At 43.3% G+C, this 23,348-nt stretch overlaps 1 protein-coding gene across 3 annotated transcripts in view; it reads left to right on the top strand.

Annotated features, from left to right (window-relative positions):
* The window catches only part of FAT3 (FAT atypical cadherin 3), a 699,023-nt gene that overhangs the window by 594,683 nt on the left and 80,992 nt on the right, over positions 1-23,348 (top strand). For all 3 annotated transcript variants that reach the window (XM_070749626.1, XM_070749624.1, XM_070749625.1), the window contains 5 exons: positions 3,411-3,625; positions 5,419-5,556; positions 19,205-19,348; positions 21,053-21,250; positions 22,058-22,856. In XM_070749626.1, the coding sequence (XP_070605727.1) occupies positions 3,411-3,625; positions 5,419-5,556; positions 19,205-19,348; positions 21,053-21,250; positions 22,058-22,856 (1,494 nt within the window). The remainder of the gene's footprint in view (positions 1-3,410; positions 3,626-5,418; positions 5,557-19,204; positions 19,349-21,052; positions 21,251-22,057; positions 22,857-23,348) is intronic.

Genomic DNA, 23,348 nt, shown 5'->3' on the forward strand with positions numbered 1-23,348 from the left:
CATACATAATGAATATATTTGCTGAAAGAAAACTCTGCATTGGTGACACAAAGGGCATCTGGCCATTAAGCACTCAGCTCCATTTCAGTTGCCCAGACTCCACCCCGCAGGGGGTGATGGCGTTGTTAAGAGAAGATGATGTCAAGAGTTACGCAATCACTTTTTGCGACCAGATTCTGACAAGCAAAGTCAGTGGGGAAGCCAGGTTCACTCAACAACCACGTTACTAACTTTTAACAACCGCAATGATTCGTTCAACCAGTGGTTGTAAAATGGGGCAAAATTCATTTAACGGCTGCAACAGAAAACTTGGACTCAGTTGTCGCCGTAAGTCAAGGACGACCTATAATTTGGGTCTTTCGTTCCCTTTAGATTCAGACCCCATTTGTACTTTTGCAAAGGCTTTTAAGCACTAACAACAAGTCAAGCGGATAATACCAACAAAAAGCCTCTTCTATATTTTTCCACTTGTTGCCAGTGAAAAGGAGAAAAAGGTTCATTGAGTTAATATTCTTTCGAAATTCCGTGCGGCGTTTCTGTGTTTGCTTTGCTCTGCTTTGTTTTCCTATTCCCTTTCTTTTCTACCACTTCCTGAAATATCTCTCTCTCTTTCTCTCTCTTTTTGTAGTCGGTAGAGATTTAGAGATACCACTCAAGGGCTCTTTTAAAGCTTTAAGTTTTAATATTTGAGAGAGCTGGAGTGGTGTTAGCATATTACGTTTCCTTGGCATTGGAACAAAAACAATAGTTAAAGCTCTATTTCAAAGGAAGACAAGAAGGTAAATCAATTAAAAGTAGTGACATTTAATTACCAATGAGGTATTTATTATGTATTAATGAATGACAGCTTCCCTATCAACAAATCAGCAGAAAGCACTAAAGACTCAAAGCAATCCTGTAATTATGTAGAATATCTGATAAATTTATTATTGTCATTTTTTTTAAAAAAAATCTTGTCCCCAGTCTACTAGTGATGGATGTTTTATGCCGATGCTTGTACAGTATTTCCCCCCCTGAAGTTAGAATGAATTACACCTAAGTTTCCCATGGCAAATTGTTGGGGAGAAATAAGACTCTCAGTCAACAGTTTGAAATCAAGGCCAACCTTCAGTGGTTGACATGAAGATAGGAGATAAAGCCCTAAATGGCTTGGGACCAGATTACTTATGGGACTGCCTTCTGCCTCATGTATCTCAGCGGCCCGTTAGGTCCCACAGAGTTGGCCTTCCCCAGGTCCAGTCAGCTAGGCAATGCCGCTGGCAGGGCCTAGGGCAGTGATGGGGAACCTAAGGCACTGGCAAATGAGCTGTTGTTTTTGTTGTTGTTGTTGTTGTTGTTGTTATTATTATTATTATTATTATTATTATTATTTATTAGATTTGTATGCCGCCCCTCTCCGTAATCTATAAAGTGAGAGCCAATATCCTACTAACACTGATGAATAGAATAGAATAGAATAGAATAGAATTTTTATTGGCCAAGTGTGATTGGACACACAAGGAATTTGTCTTGGTGCATATGCTCTCAACGTACATAAAATAAAATATACATTTGTCAAGAATCGTGTGGTACAACACTTAATGATTGTCATAGGGGTCAAATAAGCAATGAAGAAGCAATATTAATAAAAATCTTAGGATATAAGCAACAAGTTACAGTCATACAGTCAACATGGGAGGAAATGTGTGAAAGGAATGATGAGAAAAACTAGTAGAATAGAAGTGCAGATTTAGTAGAAAGTCTGACAGTGTTGAGGGAATTATTTGTTTAGTAGAGTGATGGCGCTCGGGGAAAAACTGTTCTTGTGTCTAGTTGTCTTGGTGTGCAGTGCTCTGTAGCGACGTTTTGAGGGTAGGAGTTGAAACAATTTGTGTCCACGATGTGAGGGGTCAGTAAATATTTTACCCACCCTCTTTTTGACTCGTGCAGTATACAGGTCCTCAATGGAAGGCAGATTGGCAGCAATTGTTTTTTCTGCAATTCTGATTATCCTCTGAAGTCGGTGTCGGTCCTGTTGGGTTGCAGCACCAAACCAGACAGTTATAGAGGTGCAGATGACAGATTCAATGATGATGTTAATCTAGTTTGGTAATGAAACTTCTGCCAGAAAACAACCAAGTTCAGAAAGCACCAAGGATACCACAGAATCTCATACTTGTTTGTTTAGGCTTCCATTGAAACAATATTGATCATCTTCTTTAAGATTCTTCTTTTGTATTCCACCAGTTATACACTTCCTGCCAAATTTTATAAAATTCTGTTTCAGCTTGATTGGAAATGTGGAAATAGAATATCAATTAACTCAATATATTATATTACATTATTAGATTGAATATTATACAGAGATACATGTTGAATGAATTTATCTTTTCTAATTGGTTTTAATTAATCATGTCAATCATAAATATATAGGTGTAAGAAAATATTTCGAATTTAAGAATTTAATGTAGTTACTGATTACTTGAAATATCATACCGATAAGTTTATCATTCTGTATTGATCTAACGTAGAATTAGTTTTCTTTTTCTCTGTATTAGGAAGACTTATTTTCGTAGCGGAGCAATTGTAGCGCCTTTATATGTTGAACGTTGTCCGTCTCGTTTGTTACCATTTTTAAAAATAACCAATAAAAAAAGAAAAGAAACGATATTGATCAAATGCCAGTAACACCTAAGGAATTACATTTCTGTAACAATTGGATTTCCAATTTAAATATTTCTCCATTTTAATAAAAGGAATCCAGTCACTTTCGCATTGGTACAGATCTTTTTGTTCAGTCTGATTTTATTATTATTATTATTATTATTATTATTATTATTATTATTATTAATTGGATTTGTATGCCGCCCCTCTCCGCAGACTCGGGGCGGCTAACAACAATGATAAAAAACAACATGTAACAATCCAATTTAATAAAACAACTAAAAGCCCTTATTATAAAAACCAAACATACACACAAACATACCATGCATAACTTGTAATGGCCTAAGCTAGGGGAAGGAATATCCTAACTCCCCCATGCCTGGCGACAAAGGTGGGTCTTGAGTAATTTGCGAAAGACAAGGAGGGTGGGGGCCGTTCTAATCTCTGGGGGGAGTTGATTCCAGAGGGCCGGGGCCGCCACAGAGAAGGCTCTTCCCCTGGGGCCCGCCAAACGACATTGTTTGGTCGACGGGACCCGGAGAAGGCCAACTGTGTGGGACCTTATCGGCCGCTGGGATTGATGCGGTAGATTCGTGCTTTGCTCCTTCCAACATGAAAAATGTATCAGAAATGGCTTTACTAGATAATCCGGATTGTCATTGTTTTGCTTTGTGTTTTTCTGCCATCACTGAGGTTGCCTATATTTGCTTTCAAAGAAAGGTTTATGACTTTAGAAATGAATACGATATTCTTATTCTATCTCCAAGGATCCATATCTGTAATTGAAGCTTTGGATTATGAAATGTATAAGGACTTTTTCCTGGTCGTTGAAGCTAAAGATGGTGGCAGCCCAGCTCTGAGTGCTGTGACAACAGTGAATATCAATGTGACTGACGTTAATGATAACCCACCAAGATTTAGCCAAGATGTCTATAGCGCAGTCATCAGTGAAGATGCATCAGTTGGAGACTCATTAGTAATGGTGAGTTCTACCTGTATCAAATGACTAATTGTAAGTGAATACAAGACGCACTTTCTTAGCAATTACAGATCTTGATAACTTTGAAAATGTTGTAAGTCTAGAAAAGGATTATGCAACTAGCATTGTCAGCAGATATGTGGACAAAATCTAGGGCTTCATTATGGTCTAAGATAGATAGATAGATAGATAGGTAGGTAGGCAGGCAGGCAGGCAGGCAGGCAGGCAGGCAGGCAGGTAGGCAGATAGATAGATAGATAGATAGATAGATGGTAAGTAGGTAGGTGGATTGATGGGTGGATGGATGGATAGAGAGAGAGAGAGAGACAGAGTAGATAAGTAGATAGATGGATAGTTGGATGGGTGGATGGATAGATAGATAGATAGATAGATAGATAGATAGATGGTAAGTAGGTGGGTGGATGGATGGATAGAGAGAGAGAGAGTAGATAAATAGGTAGATGGATGGATAGATAGATAGATAGATAGATAGATAGATAGATAGATAGATAGATAATTAGAGAGATAGAGAGATAGATGGTAAGTAGGTAGGTGGATAGATGGATGGGTGGGTGGATGGATGGATGGATAGAGAGAGAGAGAGTAGATAAGTAGGTGGATGGGTAGGTAGGTAGATAGATAGATAGGTAGGCAGGCAGGCAGGCAGGCAGGCAGATAGATGGTAAGTAGGTAGGTGGATTGATGGGTGGATGGATGGATAGAGAGAGAGAGAGAGACAGAGTAGATAAGTAGATAGATGGATAGTTGGATGGGTGGATGGATAGATAGATAGATAGATAGATAGATAGATAGATAGATAGATAGATGGTAAGTAGGTGGGTGGATGGATGGATAGAGAGAGAGAGAGTAGATAAATAGGTAGATGGATGGATAGATAGATAGATAGATAGATAGATAGATAGATAGATAGATAGATAATTAGAGAGATAGAGAGATAGATGGTAAGTAGGTAGGTGGATAGATGGATGGGTGGGTGGATGGATGGATGGATGGATAGAGAGAGAGAGTAGATAAGTAGGTGGATGGGTAGGTAGGTAGGTAGATAGATAGATAGATAGATAGATAGATAGATAGATAGATAGATAGATAGATAGATAGATAGATAGATAGATAGATAAGCAGGCAGATATACAGGTAGGTTAAGTGGGTAGATAGAGAGGTGAGTAGATGGATAGATTTGGAGAGAGAAATTTCTTGATTGGCAAGCTTAAAATTAAATGTGTATTCAGGAAATTTTTACAGTGACATTTAAAAAAAAAAGTTTTTGTTAAAATGCAGATTACATCAACCCAATCCATTACTGTGCTAAACCATAATGCCGTTTGTTTAGTTTGCTATGGCATGCTATGGTATATAATGAAGCCAATTATAAATCATGATAATGCATGGCATAGATGTATGAAGCAAGTCTTCAAATTGCAAAATGGTGATTGAATTAATTTCCCAAACTTAAGAATAACTGCCCCAATCACCCACCCTCCAAATTTGGATGTTTCTGGTATGGCTTGAAGTTAATCATGGAACTTTATTTGCATGAGACCCTGATTGGGTACTGTTCTGTTGGTACATTACAAGGGGAAAATACGTAATTTAGATAGTTCCCTTTGTGTGAATCTCAATAGACCGTAGTTGCCTTTCTGATATATTTTAAGTACATCATATAATAACATTTAACCATGTATACATTTGTGATGATTTCATATACAGTGTAATCTATCAATTTGTTAAGAGATTATAAATCTCTTCTATTTATAATTCTCTCTTCTAATTATAAGTTGATTGCCGAAGACGTGGACAGTCCTCCCAATGGACTGATCTCTTTCTCCATTATCAGCGGAGATCAAAACAGTGAATTTTCAATTGATCCTGGTTTGGGACTGATTACAGTTAAAAAGCGATTGGACCGAGAACGGGTAAGGTCAACCAATTTCATTGCTTCTCCATTGCTTTCTTCATGCAATCAGTATTAATAATTGATAAATACTTACAGATTTATATTACAGAAGTAAAAATTTATTTCACCGGATTATTTTTTGGCATTTTCCCAAAGTGACCATGCTATAGCGTAGGAATAATGCTAGGAAGAAGATGATTTATTTAGTTAGTTAGTTAGTTAGTTAGTTAGTTAGTTAGTTAGTTAGTTAGTCCAATACATAATACACATTGAAGAGAACGATATGTAATAATATAAGTAAAGAAAAGAATAGAAGAAAAGATATAAAAGTATAAGTGAACACATTTGAAAGGAAGAAAAGATAAATGAGATAAGGAGAGACAATTGGATAGGGGACGGAAGGCACACTGGTGCACTTATGCACGCCCCTTACTGACCTCTAAGGAACCTGGAGAGGTCAATCGTGGATAGTCTAAGGGAAAAACGTTTGGGGTTAGGAGTTGACACTACTAAGTCAGGTAATGAGTTCCACACTTCGACAACTCGGTTGCTGAAGTCATATTTTTTACAGTCAAGTTTGGAGCGGTTAATATTAAGTTTGAATCTGTTGCATGCTCTTGTGTTGTTGCGATTGAAGCTGAAATAGTCATTGACAGGTAGAACGTTGCAGCATATGATCTTATTTTATTTATTTATTTATTTATTTTGTCCAATACACAATGAGGGTTTTAGTGGGTATATATCAATATACACATAGTAAAATACATGATGAAGGTTATAGAGGAGATACTCATAGTAAAATATATCTAAGAAATAATAGAAAAGAAGATATAGGAATAGAATATATCAATGAAAGAATAGAAGAAGAGATATAGGAATAGAGGAAAGATATAGGAGATATAGGAGAGCAATAGGACAGGGGACGGAAGGCACTCAGGGCACTTGTACTCGCCCCTTACTGACCTCTTAGGAATCTGGATAGGTCAACCATAGATAATCTAAGGGTAAAGTGTTGGGGGTTTGGGGATGACACTATGGAGTCTGGTAATGAGTTCCACGCTTCGACAACTCGGTTACTGAAGTCATATTTTTTACAGTCAAGTTTGGAGCGGTTAATATTAAGTTTAAATCTGTTGTGTGCTCTTGTGTTGTTGTGGTTGAAGCTGAAGTAGTCGCCGACAGGCAGGACGTTGCAGCATATGATCTTGTGGGCAATACTTAGATCTTGTTTAAGGCGTCTTAGTTCTAAACTTTCTAGGCCCAGGATTGAAAGTCTAGTCTCATAGGGTATTCTATTTCGAGTGGAGGAGTGAAGGGCTCTTCTGGTGAAGTATCTTTGGACATTTGCAAGGGTGTTAATGTCTGAGATGCGATATGGGTTCCAAACAGATGAGCTGTATTCGAGGATGGGTCTGGCAAAAGATTCTTTGGCATTTTCACATTGCTTTTCTGTTTAAACACCCTCCTTTCCCTAGTATCCTCATTTTGTAGTATTTGCTACTTTTCTGATATCCTGATTGTAGAAGCTTGCAGTTCCTATTTTTCAGAAAAAAGTACAAATTAAATAAGAAAAAGAGATATATCCAGACGAAAATAAACACGCAGCCTTCCTGAGGTGCTTTCTCAAGAATTAGTAGAGTTCATATGATATAGGAGTTGGAGGAGTGTTGGATCAGAACTGAGATGCCCCAGATTCAAGTCAATCACAAAAATTAACTGGGTGATTGTAGCCCAATGTATCCTTGTTCAATCTACTTTGCATATTTTTGTGAGGATAAAATATAGGAATACAGTATGTAAAAAACCTTGGGCTTCTGAAGAATAGGTAACATAGATCTAGGATAGGGTAGAGTAAGGTAGGGTGGAATGGAACAGAATGGAAAGGAATGAGAATAGAGTAGAGTAGAATAGAATAGAATAATTATTTGCTAGCTAAATACTCAACCTTGGCATACAGAAGTCTCCCCTATCCTATCCCCTTTTCTCCCACTTTTTTTCGGCCTCTGAAATCTCTGTAGCCCTGACCAGCCTCTCAAGCTCAGAGGTTAAAGAAGCTGGGGAAAAAAACCTCTGAAATGGAGGCTTCAAGGCTGTTTTCAGCCTCTGAAACCACCGTTTGAGATTCTGGGCAGTGCTATATTCGGTGTATAAGACGCACCCAAATTTTCACTGTCTTTTAGGGGAGAAAACAGGTGCATCTTATACTCTGAAAAATATGGTAAATACAGCAAATGGATGAGGCAGGCTGGCAAAGATAATCAGGACCTTGGAGAGCTCAGTGCATGGAATGCAGGCTTGGTTAACTGCCCACTCAACCTGAACTGACTCAGCCAAGCTCCTGCTAAGATTTTAATAAAGCTAAAAAGCCAGTGATTCCTTCGCTCCGATCCAAAGCGCTGCTCATTTTAGATTGAAAGAGCTCATTACCCTTCCTGACATTTGAGGCCTGGATAACTGGGGAATTAAAATAAATAGAAAGGCCGGAAACAAAGATTTGGGAAGACAAATTTCAAAATCACCATAATAGATAACATAGTAGTACAGTGTTCCCTTGACTTTCGTGGGGGATACATTCCAAGGCCGCCCGCGAAAGTCAAATTTCCATGAAGTGGAGGCGCGGTATTTAATTTCATATGTGAGAAGGATTCCTTGTTTGGTACTGTGACCTAGAGTGTATTCAACCAGTTGATGTGTTAAACGGCTATTTCGGCCAATCAGCCTCCGGATGCCACCAAAGGATGTATCACTCCGTTCAAGTAATGGCGGACGAAAATTTGGCGGTGACGTATTCAGGTTTTTTCCCCTCAATACTGTACAGATATGTGATATTTTACATATTTTAGTGTTAGATTTTATATTTGTAATATTTTTTAATACTTTTTTTGATTTTTAATGCAATATTTGTGATTATTTTAATGCAATATTAAGAAAGTATATACATCGGGCGGCTGCGGGAAAACCCATGGTGTTCAAAAAACCGCAGAGTATTTTTTCCATTAATATTTTTTGAAAACCCGTGGTATAGCCCTTCCACAAAAGTCAGACCCGCGAAAGTCAAGGGACCACTGTAGTCCATACCGTGTTTCCCCAAAAATAAGGCAGCGTCTTATATTAATTTTTGCTCCCAAAGATGTGCTATGTCTTATTTTCAGGGGATGTCTTGAATTGTATACTGTATCCTGCTGCAACAAAAACGTATCCAAACATGCAGCCGCATGTTGGATGCGTGTTGGATGTGTTTTAAATCTGATTGATGCAGCGTTTTGGGATGCAATTTATGGACAGCAGTGTTATATATGTTCTGTCCCGGAATGTTGTGAAACGAAACGTCTCCTACATCTTACTTTCGGGGGATGCCTTATATTAGGCAATTCTACGAAACCTCTCCTATGTCTTTCTTTCGGGGGTGACTTATTTTCGGGGAAACAGGGTAGTACCCTGTTTCCCCAAAAGCAAGACCTATCCTGAAAATAATCCCTAGTATGTTTTTTATGCATGTGGCCACCCTCCCCAAAATAAGGCCTGCTTAAGAGCCTGTGAAGCTGGTCACCTGCCCATTCCGTCTGGTTGCTCACGGTGCACGCAGTTACTTGAGGTGAGGTGGAAGGGTGGTGGGGCTGCCTCATGTGCTCCATACCAGCTTATCTAAGGGCCTCTACAGCCAGGCCATCGAAGCCCTGACAGCTGCCTCATGGCGGTAGCACCAACACATGTTCTGGAGGGACCTATGTGGCCACTGGGCCATTGCTGCTTGCTCGCAGAGGAATCTGAGTGATGTGTTTATTTATTTATTTATTTATTTATTATTTGGATTTGTATGCCGCCCCTCTCCGAAAACTCGGGGCGGCTCACAACAAGTGAAAAGACAATCCAATACATAATCCAATTAATTAAAATATTATAAATTTAAGAAAAACCCCTATACTAACATACACACACACAAGCATACCATATATAAATTCAACGTGCCCAGGGGAAGATGTTTAGTTTCCCCATGCCTGACGACAAAGGTGGGTTTTGAGGAGTTTACGGAAGGCAGGAAGAGTAGGGGCAGTTCTGATCTCCGGGGGGAGTTGGTTCCAGAGAGTTGGTGCCGCCACAGAGAAGGCTCTCCCCCTGGGGCCCGCCAACCGACATTGTTTAGTTAACGGGACCCGGAGGAGGCCCACTCTGTGGGACCTAATCGGTCGCTGGGATTCGTGCGACAGAAGGCGGTCTCGGAGATATTGATGCCGCAGCCATGAGGTGAGGCAGTGTTAGGGCATGGATGGGTTGGCTGTAAGCCAATGTGCGGCGCATAGGGCAGCTCCAGCCCCGTACTTTGTGCCAGCAGCACTAGTTCACTGGGTGCATCTTATCCCTGCTGTAAACCTTCATTAATCTCAATTTATTTATTTATTTATTGGATTTGTATGCCGCCCCTCTCTAAAGACTCGGGGCGGCTAACAGCGACAATAAAACAGTGTACAATAGTAATTTGGTATTGATGATTAAAAATCAATTAATATAAAAATCAAACATACATACATACATACATACATACCATGCATAGAATTGTAAAGGCCTAGGGGGAAAGAGGATCTCAATTCCCCCATGCCTGGCGGCAGAGGTGGGTTTTAAGTTGTTTACGAAAGGCAAGGAGGGTGGGGGCAGTTCTAATCTCTGGGGGGAGTTGGTTCCAGAGGGCTGGGGCCGCCATAGAGAAGGCTCTTCCCCTGGGTCCCGCCAGGCAACATTGCTTAGTTGACGGGACCCGGAGAAGATCCATTCTGTGGGACCTAACTGGTCGCTGGGATTCGTGCAGCAGAAGGCGGTCCCTGAGGTAATTTACCAATTTATTCTGCTTTCCTGGCATGATTATGTACCAATCCAGGCTATTTTACATTTCAGAGATCCGCCAAGATGAGGCTACGTTTTCTTGAAAGAAGAAAGAAAAAAAAATCTCCTCTTGGCGATGGGTGGGTGGGGGATGCTCTGTTTGCCTAAAGGCTGCTTAATGCAAAAGAAAAAAAAACATACTTCCCATATTAGTATCACAGCCGGCTGGAGCTATCAATATTTAAATCAGCATTATAAATAGTTTGCCAGCAGAATTTCAGACAAAGCAGAACGGGTGGGTGGATCTGCTGCCATCTGTGGACTTGTAGGGAAAAATCTTGAGGAAGAATTAAGCCATTGTATTAGACTTTTAGGTGGGGTGTCCTCAAAACCCATCCAGCACATAAGTCAAGATTTTTTGGCAAGATTTTTCAGAAGTAGTTTGCCATTGCTTCCTTCCTGGGGTTGAGAGAGAGTGACTGGCCCAACATCACTCAGTTGGCTATTCCTAGAGTGGGATTAGAACTCATGGGCAGTGTTCCCTCTAATTTTTTTTTGGGGTGGCCAGAAAAGTATAGTGTCTGAGCAGCAGTCCCTTCGGGACTGGGCGGCACAGAAATAATAAATAAATAAACAAACAAACAAACAAATAAATAAATAAAAAACCCACCCTGTTTTGCCTCAGAGAATTTCAAAATAAAATACTGTACTGTGTGTCTATAACAGTGAGCTCATAATAGGGCAACTCTATCAATATCAAAATGCCACTTAAATAGTTGAGCTAGTTTCAAACTAGATTTTGATTTTCTTTCTCTCTTCCTTACTCCCATTCTTTTTCTTTCTCTTTTCCTTCCTCTCTTTTTTCTATCTGTTTCTCTCTCTTCCTCTCTTCCTCTCCCTCTCCTTCCCTCTCACTCTTTCCCTCTCGGCTTCTGGGCAGGTTTGAAAACTCTGAGTTGATGATGATTTTTAAGTGGGCGATTGCTCACTGCTAAGCTTAGAGGGAACTATGCTCATGAGTAGTATCATTAAATATAACATTTTAAAAAAAATAGTGCACTTAACACCTTACTTCTGCAATATTTTCCCTGAATCTATATTTATTATTTTATTTATTGATTGATTGATTGATTGATTGATTGATTTTGTCCAATACACAATGAGGGTTTTAGTGGGTATACACATAGTAAAATACATAATGAAGGTTATAGAGAAGATACTCATAGTAAAATATATCTATGAAAGAATAGAAATGAAGATACAGTAATAGAACATATCAATGAAAGAATAGAAGAAGAGATATAGGAATAGAAGAAAGGTATAGGAGATATAGGAGAGCAATAGGACAGGGGACGGAAGGCACTCTAGTGCACTTGTACTCACCCCTTATATGTATAAAAGCCAAATGTCACTTATGCATCATCACAAAATCTCCAGAACTGTAAAGCCTACAAACTTGAAATTTGGCGTGTACCCTCTTGGCTTCTAGGTGCTTGCTAAGAAAGAATTTTTCGAAAAGACCATCAGATCATTAGTTATTTCTTATGTTACTATTAACACTCTCTGGCACTAAGGATTTAGATGTTCTACTCCCCCTCCCCACCTGAAAAGAACTCTGTTCCAACTGCCAGTGGATGTGGCCAGTGCGTGACTCATTTGGCCTGCAGGCTGGGTGGTTAGACATGCTACTCCATACTAAGGAGTTAGATATTCTACTCCCCCTCCCCACCTGAAAGGGAGATAAGGGAATAAGATAGGAGAGGCTTCTGTGGGGCAAGCTTGAGGGTGAGAAAGGGAGAGGGGAAGTTTATGTGGGGCAGGCCTGGGGGAGAGAAGTACCTAGTACTCATTAATTTTCAAGCTTTAACTATCAATTTGCCAAGCCCAATCACATAGCAAAGCACAGGTATCCGGCTACTAGTATTTATATATTTTAAATATAGGTTTGTGGTTGGCTCTGGCCAAGTTCCTGCCCCAAGGAATGTGGAGGTGGATGTGGGGGAAACATCCACATGCCACAGGCCTGTTTTACTCCCGATAGAATCTCCCAACGAAGTCTCCTCTGCCGAAGGAAGTGCAAGTGGCAGGGAAGAGGGGAGTTTGGCAGACAGCCCAGGAGGAGATCAATCATCCTTATCATCCCTGGATTCTGAACAAGAACTTATGACAGACCCACACATGCGTAGAGTGATGCATAGGAGAGAACAACTGAATGATTATTAAAGGAGATAAGTGAGGCCACCTGTGGTTGGGTGGGGCTGCTGTAATTAGTGCTACAGATAAAAAGAGCAGCGTGCTGGTTTAGCCTTGTGGAAGTTTATCTGATTCATAGTTCATCAAGATCGTGGTTGGTTGTTTCCCTGTTCAAGATTGTGTGTGGAATTTCTGGACTTTTGGAATTGGACTCAATTTCCCAGTTACTGGGTGAGAAATTGGATTGCATTTAACCTGTGCCTTGTGTGTATCAGAAAATCCCGTTGACATTTTAAAAGGGATTTTTTTTTCTGCTTTTCTGTTGATAAAGACTTTTGGTTTTCCTTCTATTGTGTGGTGTGTGTCTTTCTGGACTAATTACCCTATAATTACGGGCGGTTGGGACACGCCAGAAGAACAATAGGAAACAAAGTATTCTATTTATTTATTTATTTATTTATTTATTTATTTATTTATTATTTAGATTTGTATGCCGCCCCTCTCCGCAGACTCGGGGCGGCTCACAACAAAGTGAAACAATTTACAACAAATCTAAATTACAGTTTAAAAATATTTTAAAAAACCCATTTTCTAAACAAACATACATTCAGACATACCATTCATGAATTGTATATGCCCAGGGGGAATGTCTCAGTTCCCCCATGCCTGACGACAAAGGTGGGTCTTAAGGAGCTTACGAAAGGCAAGGAGAGTAGGGGCAGTTCTGATCTCCGGGGGGAGTTGGTTCCAGAGGGTCGGGGCCGCCACAGAGTAGGCTCTTCCCCTGGGGCCCGCCAACCGACATTGTCTATGGGTATATCTATGGGTATGATATAGTTCTTAGGAACAGTAATTCACAGGGCTGGCTTAAGTCTCCAGCTATCACAGGAAGCACTGTAGTCGTGGTGTGGATTGTAGAACTAAATTTTGGAATCCATTCTTGTAACACAATTGATTGGGCTGCCTCAGTCTATATTTGATACCTGAGGGGGGTTTAAAAGCATTTCTGTGGACAGATAACTTCTTAAAACTATAACTGCTGATATTAAATTTCTTATGTAAGATGCTTAGATGTTTGTTTGTTTTTTAAGTATGCCATTATGTGTGGTTTACATCATCTCTAGGAGCAATTTTAATGGACCGGAGCTATTATGGTTATGGATTCTTTCACTAAAAAAGGACTTGAGCCACATCGCAGCTGAAAATGAAGAAATTCCAATACTTAAAAGGCACATAGTGCAGTCCAGACACTTGTATTAGGCTGCCTGGTATTTCTTGTGGAACTCTAGGGATGTCACACCCAGAGCTAGTGTTCAGCCAGTTCGGGAGAATCGGTACTACCAACCTGCAGGTGGGCCTGCTCACCCACCCCAGTGCTATACCAGCATATCTCAGGGACCGCCTTCTGCCGCACGAATCCCCCTACGCCTTCTCGTGCAGAATGCAGCTGCGAGAGCAGTCATGGGCCTACCTAGGTATGCCCATGTTTCACCAACACTCCGCAGTCTGCATTGGTTGCCGATCAACTTCCGGTCACAATTCAAAGTGTTGGTTATGACCTTTAAATCCCTTCATGGCACTGGACCAGAATATCTCCGAGACCGCCTGCTGCCGCACGAATCCCAGCGACCGATTAGGTCCCACAGAGTGGGCCTTCTCCGGGTCCCGTCAACTAAACAATGTCGGTTGGCGGGCCCCAGGGGAAGAGCCTTCTCTGTGGCGGCCCTGACCCTCTGGAACCAACTCCCCCCGGAGATTAGAACTGCCCCTACTCTCCTTGCCTTTCGTAAGCTCCTTAAGACCCACCTGTGTCGTCAGGCATGGGGGAACTGAGACATCTCCCCCGGGCATATACAATTTATGAATGGTATGTGTGTATGTACGTGTGTTTAGAAAATGGGGTTTTTTAAATGTTTTTAGTAGAAATTTAGATTTGTTATAAATTGTTTTTCACTTTGTTGTGAGCCGCCCCGAGTCTGCGGAGAGGGGCGGCATACAAATCTAAATAAATAAATAAATAAATAAATCCCAGCGACCAGTTAGGTCCCACAGAGTGGCCCTTCTCTGGGTCCCGTCAACTAAACAATGTCGGTTGGCGGGGTCCAGGGGAAGAGCCTTCTCTGTGGCGGCCCCGACTCTCTGGAACCAACTCTCCCCAGAGATTAGAATAGCCCCCACCCTCCTTGCCTTTTGTAAGCTCCTCAAAACCCACCTCTGCCATCAGGCATGGGGGAATTAAGATAATCTTTCCCCCTACGCTTCTACAATTTATGCATGGTATGTTTGTATTTATGATTGGTTTTATAACAAGGGATTTTAACTGTTGTAGTATTGGATTTTTACATTCTGTTTTTTGTCACTGTTGTTAGCAGCCCCGAGTCCATGGAGAGGGGCGGCATACAAATCCAATAAATAAATAAATAAATAAAAATATTTAGGCATGTTTTGAAGCCGTATATGCATGCATGCAAGTTCACATTTTCGTGCTAGGCGAACCGGTAGGTAAATTATATGACTCCCACTTCTGGTCCCAACTTTTGCTTATAATGATTAAGGATGGTGGGAGTTGAACCCAAAACACCTTGAGGGCATCAAATTCACTTTCAGTGTATGGATTTTTGTGATAGAATTCTAGATTATTCTCCTTCAGTCTATTGAGGGTGTTTTCCGAATTATATCTTGGCTGCATAGCTAGAGGTATAACAAGCATGAAGAGGGAGATTGTGATCCTGCTATATAGAGCGCTGGTGAGACCACATTTGGAATACTGTGTTCAGTTCTGGAGACCTCACCTACAAAAAGATATTGACAAAATTGAACGGGTCCAAAGACGGGCTACAAGAATGATGGAAGGTCTTAAGCATAAAACGTATCAGGAAAGACTTAATGAACTCAATCTGTATAGTCTGGAGGACTGAAGGAAAAGGGGGGACATGATCGAAACATTTAAATATGTTAAAGGGTTAAATAAGGTCCAGGAGGGGAGTGTTTTTAATAGGAAAATGAACACAAGAACAAAGGGACACAATCTGAAGTTAGTTGGAGGAACAATCAAAAGCAATGTGAGAAAATATTATTTTACTGAAAGAGTAGTAGATCCTTGGAACAAACTTCCAGCAGACGTGGTTGGTAAATCCACAGTAACTGAATTTGAACATGCCTGAGAAACACATATCCATCCTAAGAAAAAATACAAAAAATTGTATAAGGGCAGACTAGATGGATCATGAGGTCTTTTTCTGCCGTCAGTCTTCTATGTTTCTATGTTTATATCAAGAGTTATTACTATGATGGGCAGGCTCTATTCCAGTCATAAATCAAGGGCTACAAGTAAGTCCTTGACGTATGACCAAAATTGAGCGCACAGTTCCACTGCTAAACAAGACCGTTGTTAAGTGAATTTTAAGGAATGGGGAGGGAATGAGGGTTTTGCAGTATTCTTTCTCTTGTCACGCCCATCAAGCCATGCCCACAGAACTAGTAAGGAAAATTTTTGAATTTCACCCCTGCCTGACCTGTATATGTCAGCAAATACAGTAGTACCTCCACCTACAAATGCCTCTACTTATGACCTTTTCTAGAGAAGGGTGTTCAAGATTTGTTTGCCTCTTCTCAAGAACCATTTTCCACTTACAAACCCAAGCCTCCAAAAGTGTAACCAGAAAAGGCAGGGAGAAGCCTACATGGGGCCTCTCTAGGAATCTCCTGGGAGGAAACAGGGCTGGAAAAGGGGGGAGAAGCCTCCGTGGGGCCTCTCCATGAATTTCCTGGGAGGGAACAGGGCCTCCACCCTCCCTGTGGTTTCCCCAATCGCACACATTATTTGCTTTTACATTGATTCCTATGGGAAAAATTGCTTCCTCTTACAAACTTTTCTACTTAAACAACCTGGTCACGGAATGAATTAAGTTCATAAGTAGAGGTACCACTGTAATGTTGTAATTTCATTTGGGGAAACAGCTGTCTTGCCCAGAACTGTGGAAGTTTTGCACCTTCCCACCCAACAATCTGCCGTGTGAGAATGAGAACAGCATGAAGCAGCGGATGTACATGCAATTATGCAGATGCACAAGTATTTATGGGCTGTGGTATCACTCTAATCACCAGTCCTTTCCGTTTGCATGGCTCCCAAAGGCTCCACATATATCAGTAAACTACTTCAAAAAATGGGTCAAGCCTACCCCTTAGTAGAATGTCTAGATTGTTTCCTCTGGTGAGAGAAAGAAGGAAGGAAGGAAGGAAGGAAGGAAGGAAGGAAGGAAGGAAGGAAGGAATTGGCCTTCTCCGGGTCCCATCGACTAAACAATGTCGTTTGGCGGGTCCCAGGGGAAGAGCCTTCTCTGTGGCGGCCCCAACCCTCTGGAACCAGCTCCCCCCTGAGATTAGAACTGCCCCCACCCTCCTTGCCTTTCGTAAACCCCTTAAAACCCACCTCTGCCGTCAGGCATGGGGGAATTGAGACATCTCTTCCAGGCCTATACAATTCATGTATGGTATGTTTGTGTGTATGTCTGCTTTAATAACGGGTTTTTTTTAAAAAAAAAATTTAAATTATTAGATTTGTCTTGAATTGTTTTATTGTTGGTGTGAGCCGCCCCGAGTCTACGGAAAGGGGCGGCATACAAATCTAATAAATAAATAAATAAATGGATGGATGGAAGGAAGGAAGGAAGGAGAGAGAGAGGGAGAGAAGAAATTGAAGGAAAAATAAAGCAAACATCAACTATTAACCAGTCTAAGGATGGAGGTTGGAGAACCAGGTAAATTAAGATGTCAGAAGCTCATGATAGGAAAATTGCATCCGACAACCAACCCATTCTTGTTCCGGATTTCTTCAGAGTTCCTCTTCATTTGTGAGCTGTTACCAGATTGATTCTTTTCTATTCAGCAGTGTTTTGTAGTTATTTGAAAAATACACCCTGCATCTTTCCCTTCCTAGAAATGTGGCACTAATTGGAATTAAACATGAGGGCAACCAAAGAGGCACATAGACACTATTGGGAAAATGTACAAACTAATTCAGGGCCAAAATTCTTACATCCCTATTTTGAAACTCGCGCTGGCTGCCAAAACAGTAGCAAAGAAGACAGTGATTTGCAAGCTGACTTAAGCTTTATTATTATTATTATTATAAATTTATTATTATTATTATTATTATTATTATTATTATTATTATTATTATTATTTTGCTGTTCTTTTTGGTCATGCATATTACCTTTTTGTTTTTGAGTATAATACACACCAGTGTATAAGATGCACCTTAGTTTGGGTGGAATAATTTAGTCCGGTCAGCTTCAGCATATTATTTTATTCTGTGGCTAGAGCTGTAAAAAAAATCTTATTCGGAACTAATAGCAATGAAAAAAAGGCATACAGTGTCTTAGGGCTGGAAAAAACCTTTGGGGATAGTACCGTGTTTCTCCGAAAGTAAGACAGTGTCTTACTTTCTTTTTATCCCCAAAAGCCCCACTATGTCTTACTTTCGGGGTATGTCTTATATTGGAAAAAAATTGTCGAGCACACCGGGGGCGGGGGTGGGGCCGGCTCCGCTCCGGCTGGCGGCGGAAGAAGCCAGGCCCGGGCGCTTGACTCCCACGGCGCTCGCTGACCCAAGGCTTCGAGTCCTCGCCGGGCCAAATCAAGAGCACACCGGGGGCGGGGTGGGGTGGCGTGGGAAAAAGGAGGGCGGTCGGGGAGGCAAAGAGGGGGGGGAAAAGGGCGACGGTCCCTTTAAAGGGCTTTACCTGTCGCCGGCCTTGACCCGGTTGCGTAGGTGACCCGGACGTGGAAGTGGGAGAGGAGGACGTGACCCGGAGGCGCATGGTGCGAGGGTCAATATGCCGCTACCCGGGAAGTTTCGAGGGGGTCGCTTGGGGGGGGCGGGGGAGGTCTGGCCGCGGGGTGTGTCTCGAGGCGTAATTCAGGCGGTGGCGGGAAGGAGGCTTCAGTGGCGGCGGTGACAGCTGCCGAGCGGCTCCTCCGGTGGGGTCAGCAGCCCATGTGTTGTTTTCGGAGGCTTCCCCCCTCCCGGCTGCCTCCTTGAGGAGGGGCACGCGGGAGGCAGGGGCGGCCTCGAGCGGAGGCAGAACCGTTGCCCCGAGGCCGAGGGGTTGGTCGCGGCCGCCAGAGGGAGAGGCCCCGCCGCCTAATGCGCTCGGCTCTGCTGCTCCCGCCCAACCCGGTCCGCTTCCCTCCTCGCTGTCTCTTTGCTTTCTGTGTAGACGCGGTAACGGTGACCTTCTCGGGGGCTGCTGCCCAGCCGAAGGGTCGGTCCGGAGTTTCTCACTCTACGTACGGGCTGAGAACGCTTAAATAGACATTTATAAGGCTAAAAGAGGAATGGGACAAGACGGCGCGCAGCTAGATGAGAGGGAGGCGGCAATACCCCCGTGTTTCCCCGAAAGTAAGACATATGTCTTACTTTCGGGGTATGGCTACCCCCCGAAAACCCCCGATACGTCTTACAATCGGGGGTGTCTTACTATCGGGGAAACACGGTAGCAGTGAAAAAGCCTGCAAGCCAAGAAGATCATTAGCACCTGTTAGGGCTGGAAAAAATCTTTGGAGCAAGTAACAATGAAAAAAAGCCTGCAAAGAGTTAGGGCCAATAAAATTCTATTCTATTCTAATGTTTTTTTCTTTTAATGTTTCTGCAGGTTTCAGGATATTCATTAGTTGTGCAGGCTCAAGACAGTGGTAATCCTCCTTTGTCAGCCACAGTGACGGTCAATGTTGACATTTCGGATGTGAACGATAATAGTCCTGTGTTTACACCTGCCAATTATACAGCTGTGATTCAGGTAAGTTGACCCAAACCATTCCCAAAGGGCCCTCTTCTCCTGACCTATAAGATATACAGATGTTTGCATGCAATTTCGATCCCAATTGTTTATTTATCAGCTTGCAGTGCGTGGTGTTGTATCTTTGTCAACTGGAAGATTGGCAGTTTGAGACCCAAGCACTGTGTGATGTTCTTTGCTCCAGCTCCTGCCCACCTTGCAATTCGAAAACATGCAAATAGATAAATAGGTACCACTTTGGTGGGAAGGTAACAGCATTTCAAGCATTTTGATCAAATGAACATCACATGAAGTCCCTTCAGACAATACTGGATCCTTCTACTGTATTATTATTATGTCCATTTGCTACCAACTGCTCACACTTTAATGGTGTAGAACAGTGTTTCCCAACCTTTTTTGAGCCACGGCACATTATTCACATTTACAAAATTGTGGGGAACATTGGGGTGGGGTGGGGGGGTAAAAAAAGTTTGGACAAAAAAAATCTCTCTTCCCCCCTTTCTCTATTTCTCTCTCTCTCCCTCTTTCTCTCTCTTCCTTCCTTCCTCTTTCTTTCCCCCTCTCTCTCCATCCCACCTTGTTTCTCTCTTCCTTCCTCTCTTTTTTGCTCTTTCTCTCTCCCTCCTTCCCTCCCTCTATGTCTTTCCCTCACCCTCCTTCCCCCCTTTTTCTCTCTCTCTTGCTGCCTTTCTCTCTGTTTCTGTTTCTCTCTCCCCCCTCTCTCTCCCTCTCTCTTTCTCTCTCCCTCTCTTGCTATCTCTTTCTCTCTCTTTCTCGTACATCACGCCGCAGCAGCGGCATTGGGCAGTAGCCGTGGGGTGGCTGCAGCGTGGTCAGCTCCAGAACGGAGGCACCGACGGTGGTGGCTGGATGTCTTGCTAGACGCCGTACATCCTGGCGTTGCGCTGGGCGTGGGGCTGGAGCCTCCGTCCCAGCCCAGCCAGCAGGCAAGTGCCAGCCACGCAATGCCAGCATGTACGGCGTACAGCAACATGTCCAGCCGCCGCCGTCGGTGCCTCTGTCCTGGAGTTCTGGCTCGCAGCTGACCACCTGCCGCCGCCCAGCAGCTACTGCCCGGTGCCGCTGCTGCCTGCCGCACTGCCGCTGCCCTCCCGCCAGGCGCCAAAGCTCATCTGCTGCCCCCGCCAGGGAAGCTCCAGCTGGGCAGAGCACTGCAGCTGCCGGAAAACTTGGAAGGCGCAAAGAAGGAAGATCAGCTTCCGGTCTCACAACTTTTTGCTCTTCGCACTCTCAGCAAAAAGTTGCGAGACCAAAAGCTGAGCTTCCTTCTTCGTGGCACACCTGACCATGCCGCGGCACACTGGTTGGGAAACACTGGTGTAGAGCATATCTCTGTCAGTAAAACAGTAAACTAAGATGAGCTTTGGCCCCTAGAGTTGGGAAATGATTACCTTTTACTGGGGATGAAAGTGGAAAAGCATCCCTAATTAAAGACTGTAATTCTTGCTCTAAGTGGTCATCTAAACCAGTCTATAGGTTATTCTAACAGTACAGAAGTGGGAGGCAAATGCACATTTTATAACAGATGGCAGATAGGGATAAAACCATCTAAGTGTGCTATCAAAACACCATATTCTCCCACATTGCTCATCAGCGTGCCAATATGTGTGATTAAAATTTCCGTCTCTCGTTTTCTCTGCCTCTATTTTTTTTTAATGCTACATTCGGCAATGATGCGCAAAGGAAAACAAACCAGTGGGAACCAGTATTCTGCAATTGGTGGTGACGGATAAAGACTCCCTGCACAACGGCCCACCTTTCGCCTTCGCCATCCTGGCTGGAAACGAAGACAAAGAATTCATGCTTGACCAGCAAGGCATCCTGCGATCCGCCGTCATCTTCAAACGCATGGTAGCCACAGAATATGTGCTGTGTATTCAGGTACCAGTTCATTTGTTCGTCCCCATAGAAAACGGTTGAATGTCACTCTTAAACCTTTGGAGCATTTTTTTGGTCCATGTAACTGTGATCATCTACATCAGGGGTGTCAATCTCAAGACCCGCGGGCCAGATCCAGCCCACAGAGTGCTTGGATCGGTCCACAGGCTGCTTAGATCCAGCCTGCAGGGTGCTTAGATTGGCCCATGGGGTGCTTAGGTCCGGCCCGCAGGGTGCTTAAATCTGACCTGTGGGGTGCTTAGATATGGCCTGTGGGGTGCTTAGATCCAGCCTGCGGGGTGCTTAGATCAGCCCGTGAAGTAGTTAGATCCAGCCCACAGGGTGCTTATATCAGCCCGTGGGGTGCTTAATTCGGCCCGTGGGGTACTTAGATTCAGCCCACAAGGTGCTTATATCAGCCCATGGGGTGCTTAGATCTGGCCCGCGAGGTGTTAGATCTGGCCTATGGGATCACTCTGGAAATAGCAAAGCACTGGCCCACGGTGCCTCTGCCAGCAAAAACTGAGGCCCTCCCAGGCTCTATTTTGGGCTGCAACAGCCTGAGGGTTGCAGGAGGCCATTGCTACGGTAACATGCAATTTTCAGATGTGTTTCACTAGGGCCGAGTGGTTTATTTATTTATTTGTTCTGCTATAGATCTGGCATCTGAGTTTTTGCTTTAGGGACTCTGAAGAAAGAGCCGCCCAGATATTTTTAGATTCCCCTTACCAGGCGCCATTTAAAAGGCGGTGTGTGTGTGTGTGTGTGTTTTGCATCATTGGGTTTTCAGTTTCTCCTTTCTTGACCTAGGCGAAGGATTCAGGGAAGCCTCAGCAAGTTTCCCATACCTTCATTCAGATACGGGTGATCGAAGAAAGCATCCACAAGCCCACCGCCATTCCCCTGGAGATTTTTATCGTGACTATGGAAGACGACTTCCCCGGAGGTGTCATTGGAAAGATCCATGCGACAGACCAGGATGTCTATGATGTCCTGACCTACGGCCTGAAGTCGGAACAGAAGAGTTTGTTTAAGGTCAACAACCACGACGGAAAGATCATTGCCCTCGGAGGATTGGACAGCGGGAAGTATACCCTGAACGTGTCTGTCAGTGATGGGCGGTTCCAGGTCCCCATGGACGTGACGGTCAATGTCGAGCAGTTGGCCCAGGAGATGTTGCAGAACACCGTCACCATTCGCTTTGAGAACATCTCCCCGGAGGATTTCGTGGGTCTTCACATGCACGGCTTCAGGCGCACCCTACGCAATGCCGTTCTCACCCAAAAGCAGGATAGCCTGCACATCATCAGCATTCAACCCGTGGCAGGTAGCAACCAGCTCGACATGCTCTTCGCGGTTCAGATGCACGCCGGCGGCTTCTACAAGCCGGCCTACTTGATTCAGAAGCTCACCAACGCAAGGCGACACTTGGAGAATGTGATTCGCATCGCTGCCATCCTTGAGAAGAATTGCTCCGGGCTGGATTGTCAGGAGCAACATTGCGAGCAAAACCTATCTATCGATTCCCATTCCCTCATGACTTACAGCACCGCCCGGATCAGTTTTGTGTGTCCCCGCTTCTACCGAAACGTCCGCTGTTCTTGCAATGGTAAGTGCTACTCCCCATTGCTCCATCACCCTTGTTCTCCTCCTCCTCCCCATTCAAAGCAGGGGTGGGTTCTGGATTCTGCTACTGACAGTTCACTCAGGGATGCGCTGTGCAGGTGGGTGGGTGTCGCGCATACGCCATACTAAAAAAGAAGAAGCGAAAAGCGAGATAAGTGCCGCCAAGAGAACCAGCTCGAGGGCATAGCAGGCCTGGGTCGCTGCCGGTTCCAGCGACCCAGGCTGCCAAGTTACGGTTCTATGGAACTGATAGGAACCCATCTCTGATTCAAAGCTACTTTTTATTTCTGCAACAATGTGGCCAACTTAGGGAACTCAGGCAGCGGATGACTGCCTGCAGCGCGTGCGTGCGAGATTCAGTTTCCTGCGCATGTGCAGAAGCCAATCTCACGTGATGATGCGCGCGCACACGAGATTTTGGCAATTTTTGCCGATTTCTTTGCTTCTGTGCATATGCGGAAGCAAAAAACCGGTG

Source organism: Erythrolamprus reginae, chromosome 4, assembly GCF_031021105.1.
Source record: "Erythrolamprus reginae isolate rEryReg1 chromosome 4, rEryReg1.hap1, whole genome shotgun sequence".
NCBI lineage: Eukaryota > Metazoa > Chordata > Lepidosauria > Squamata > Dipsadidae > Erythrolamprus > Erythrolamprus reginae.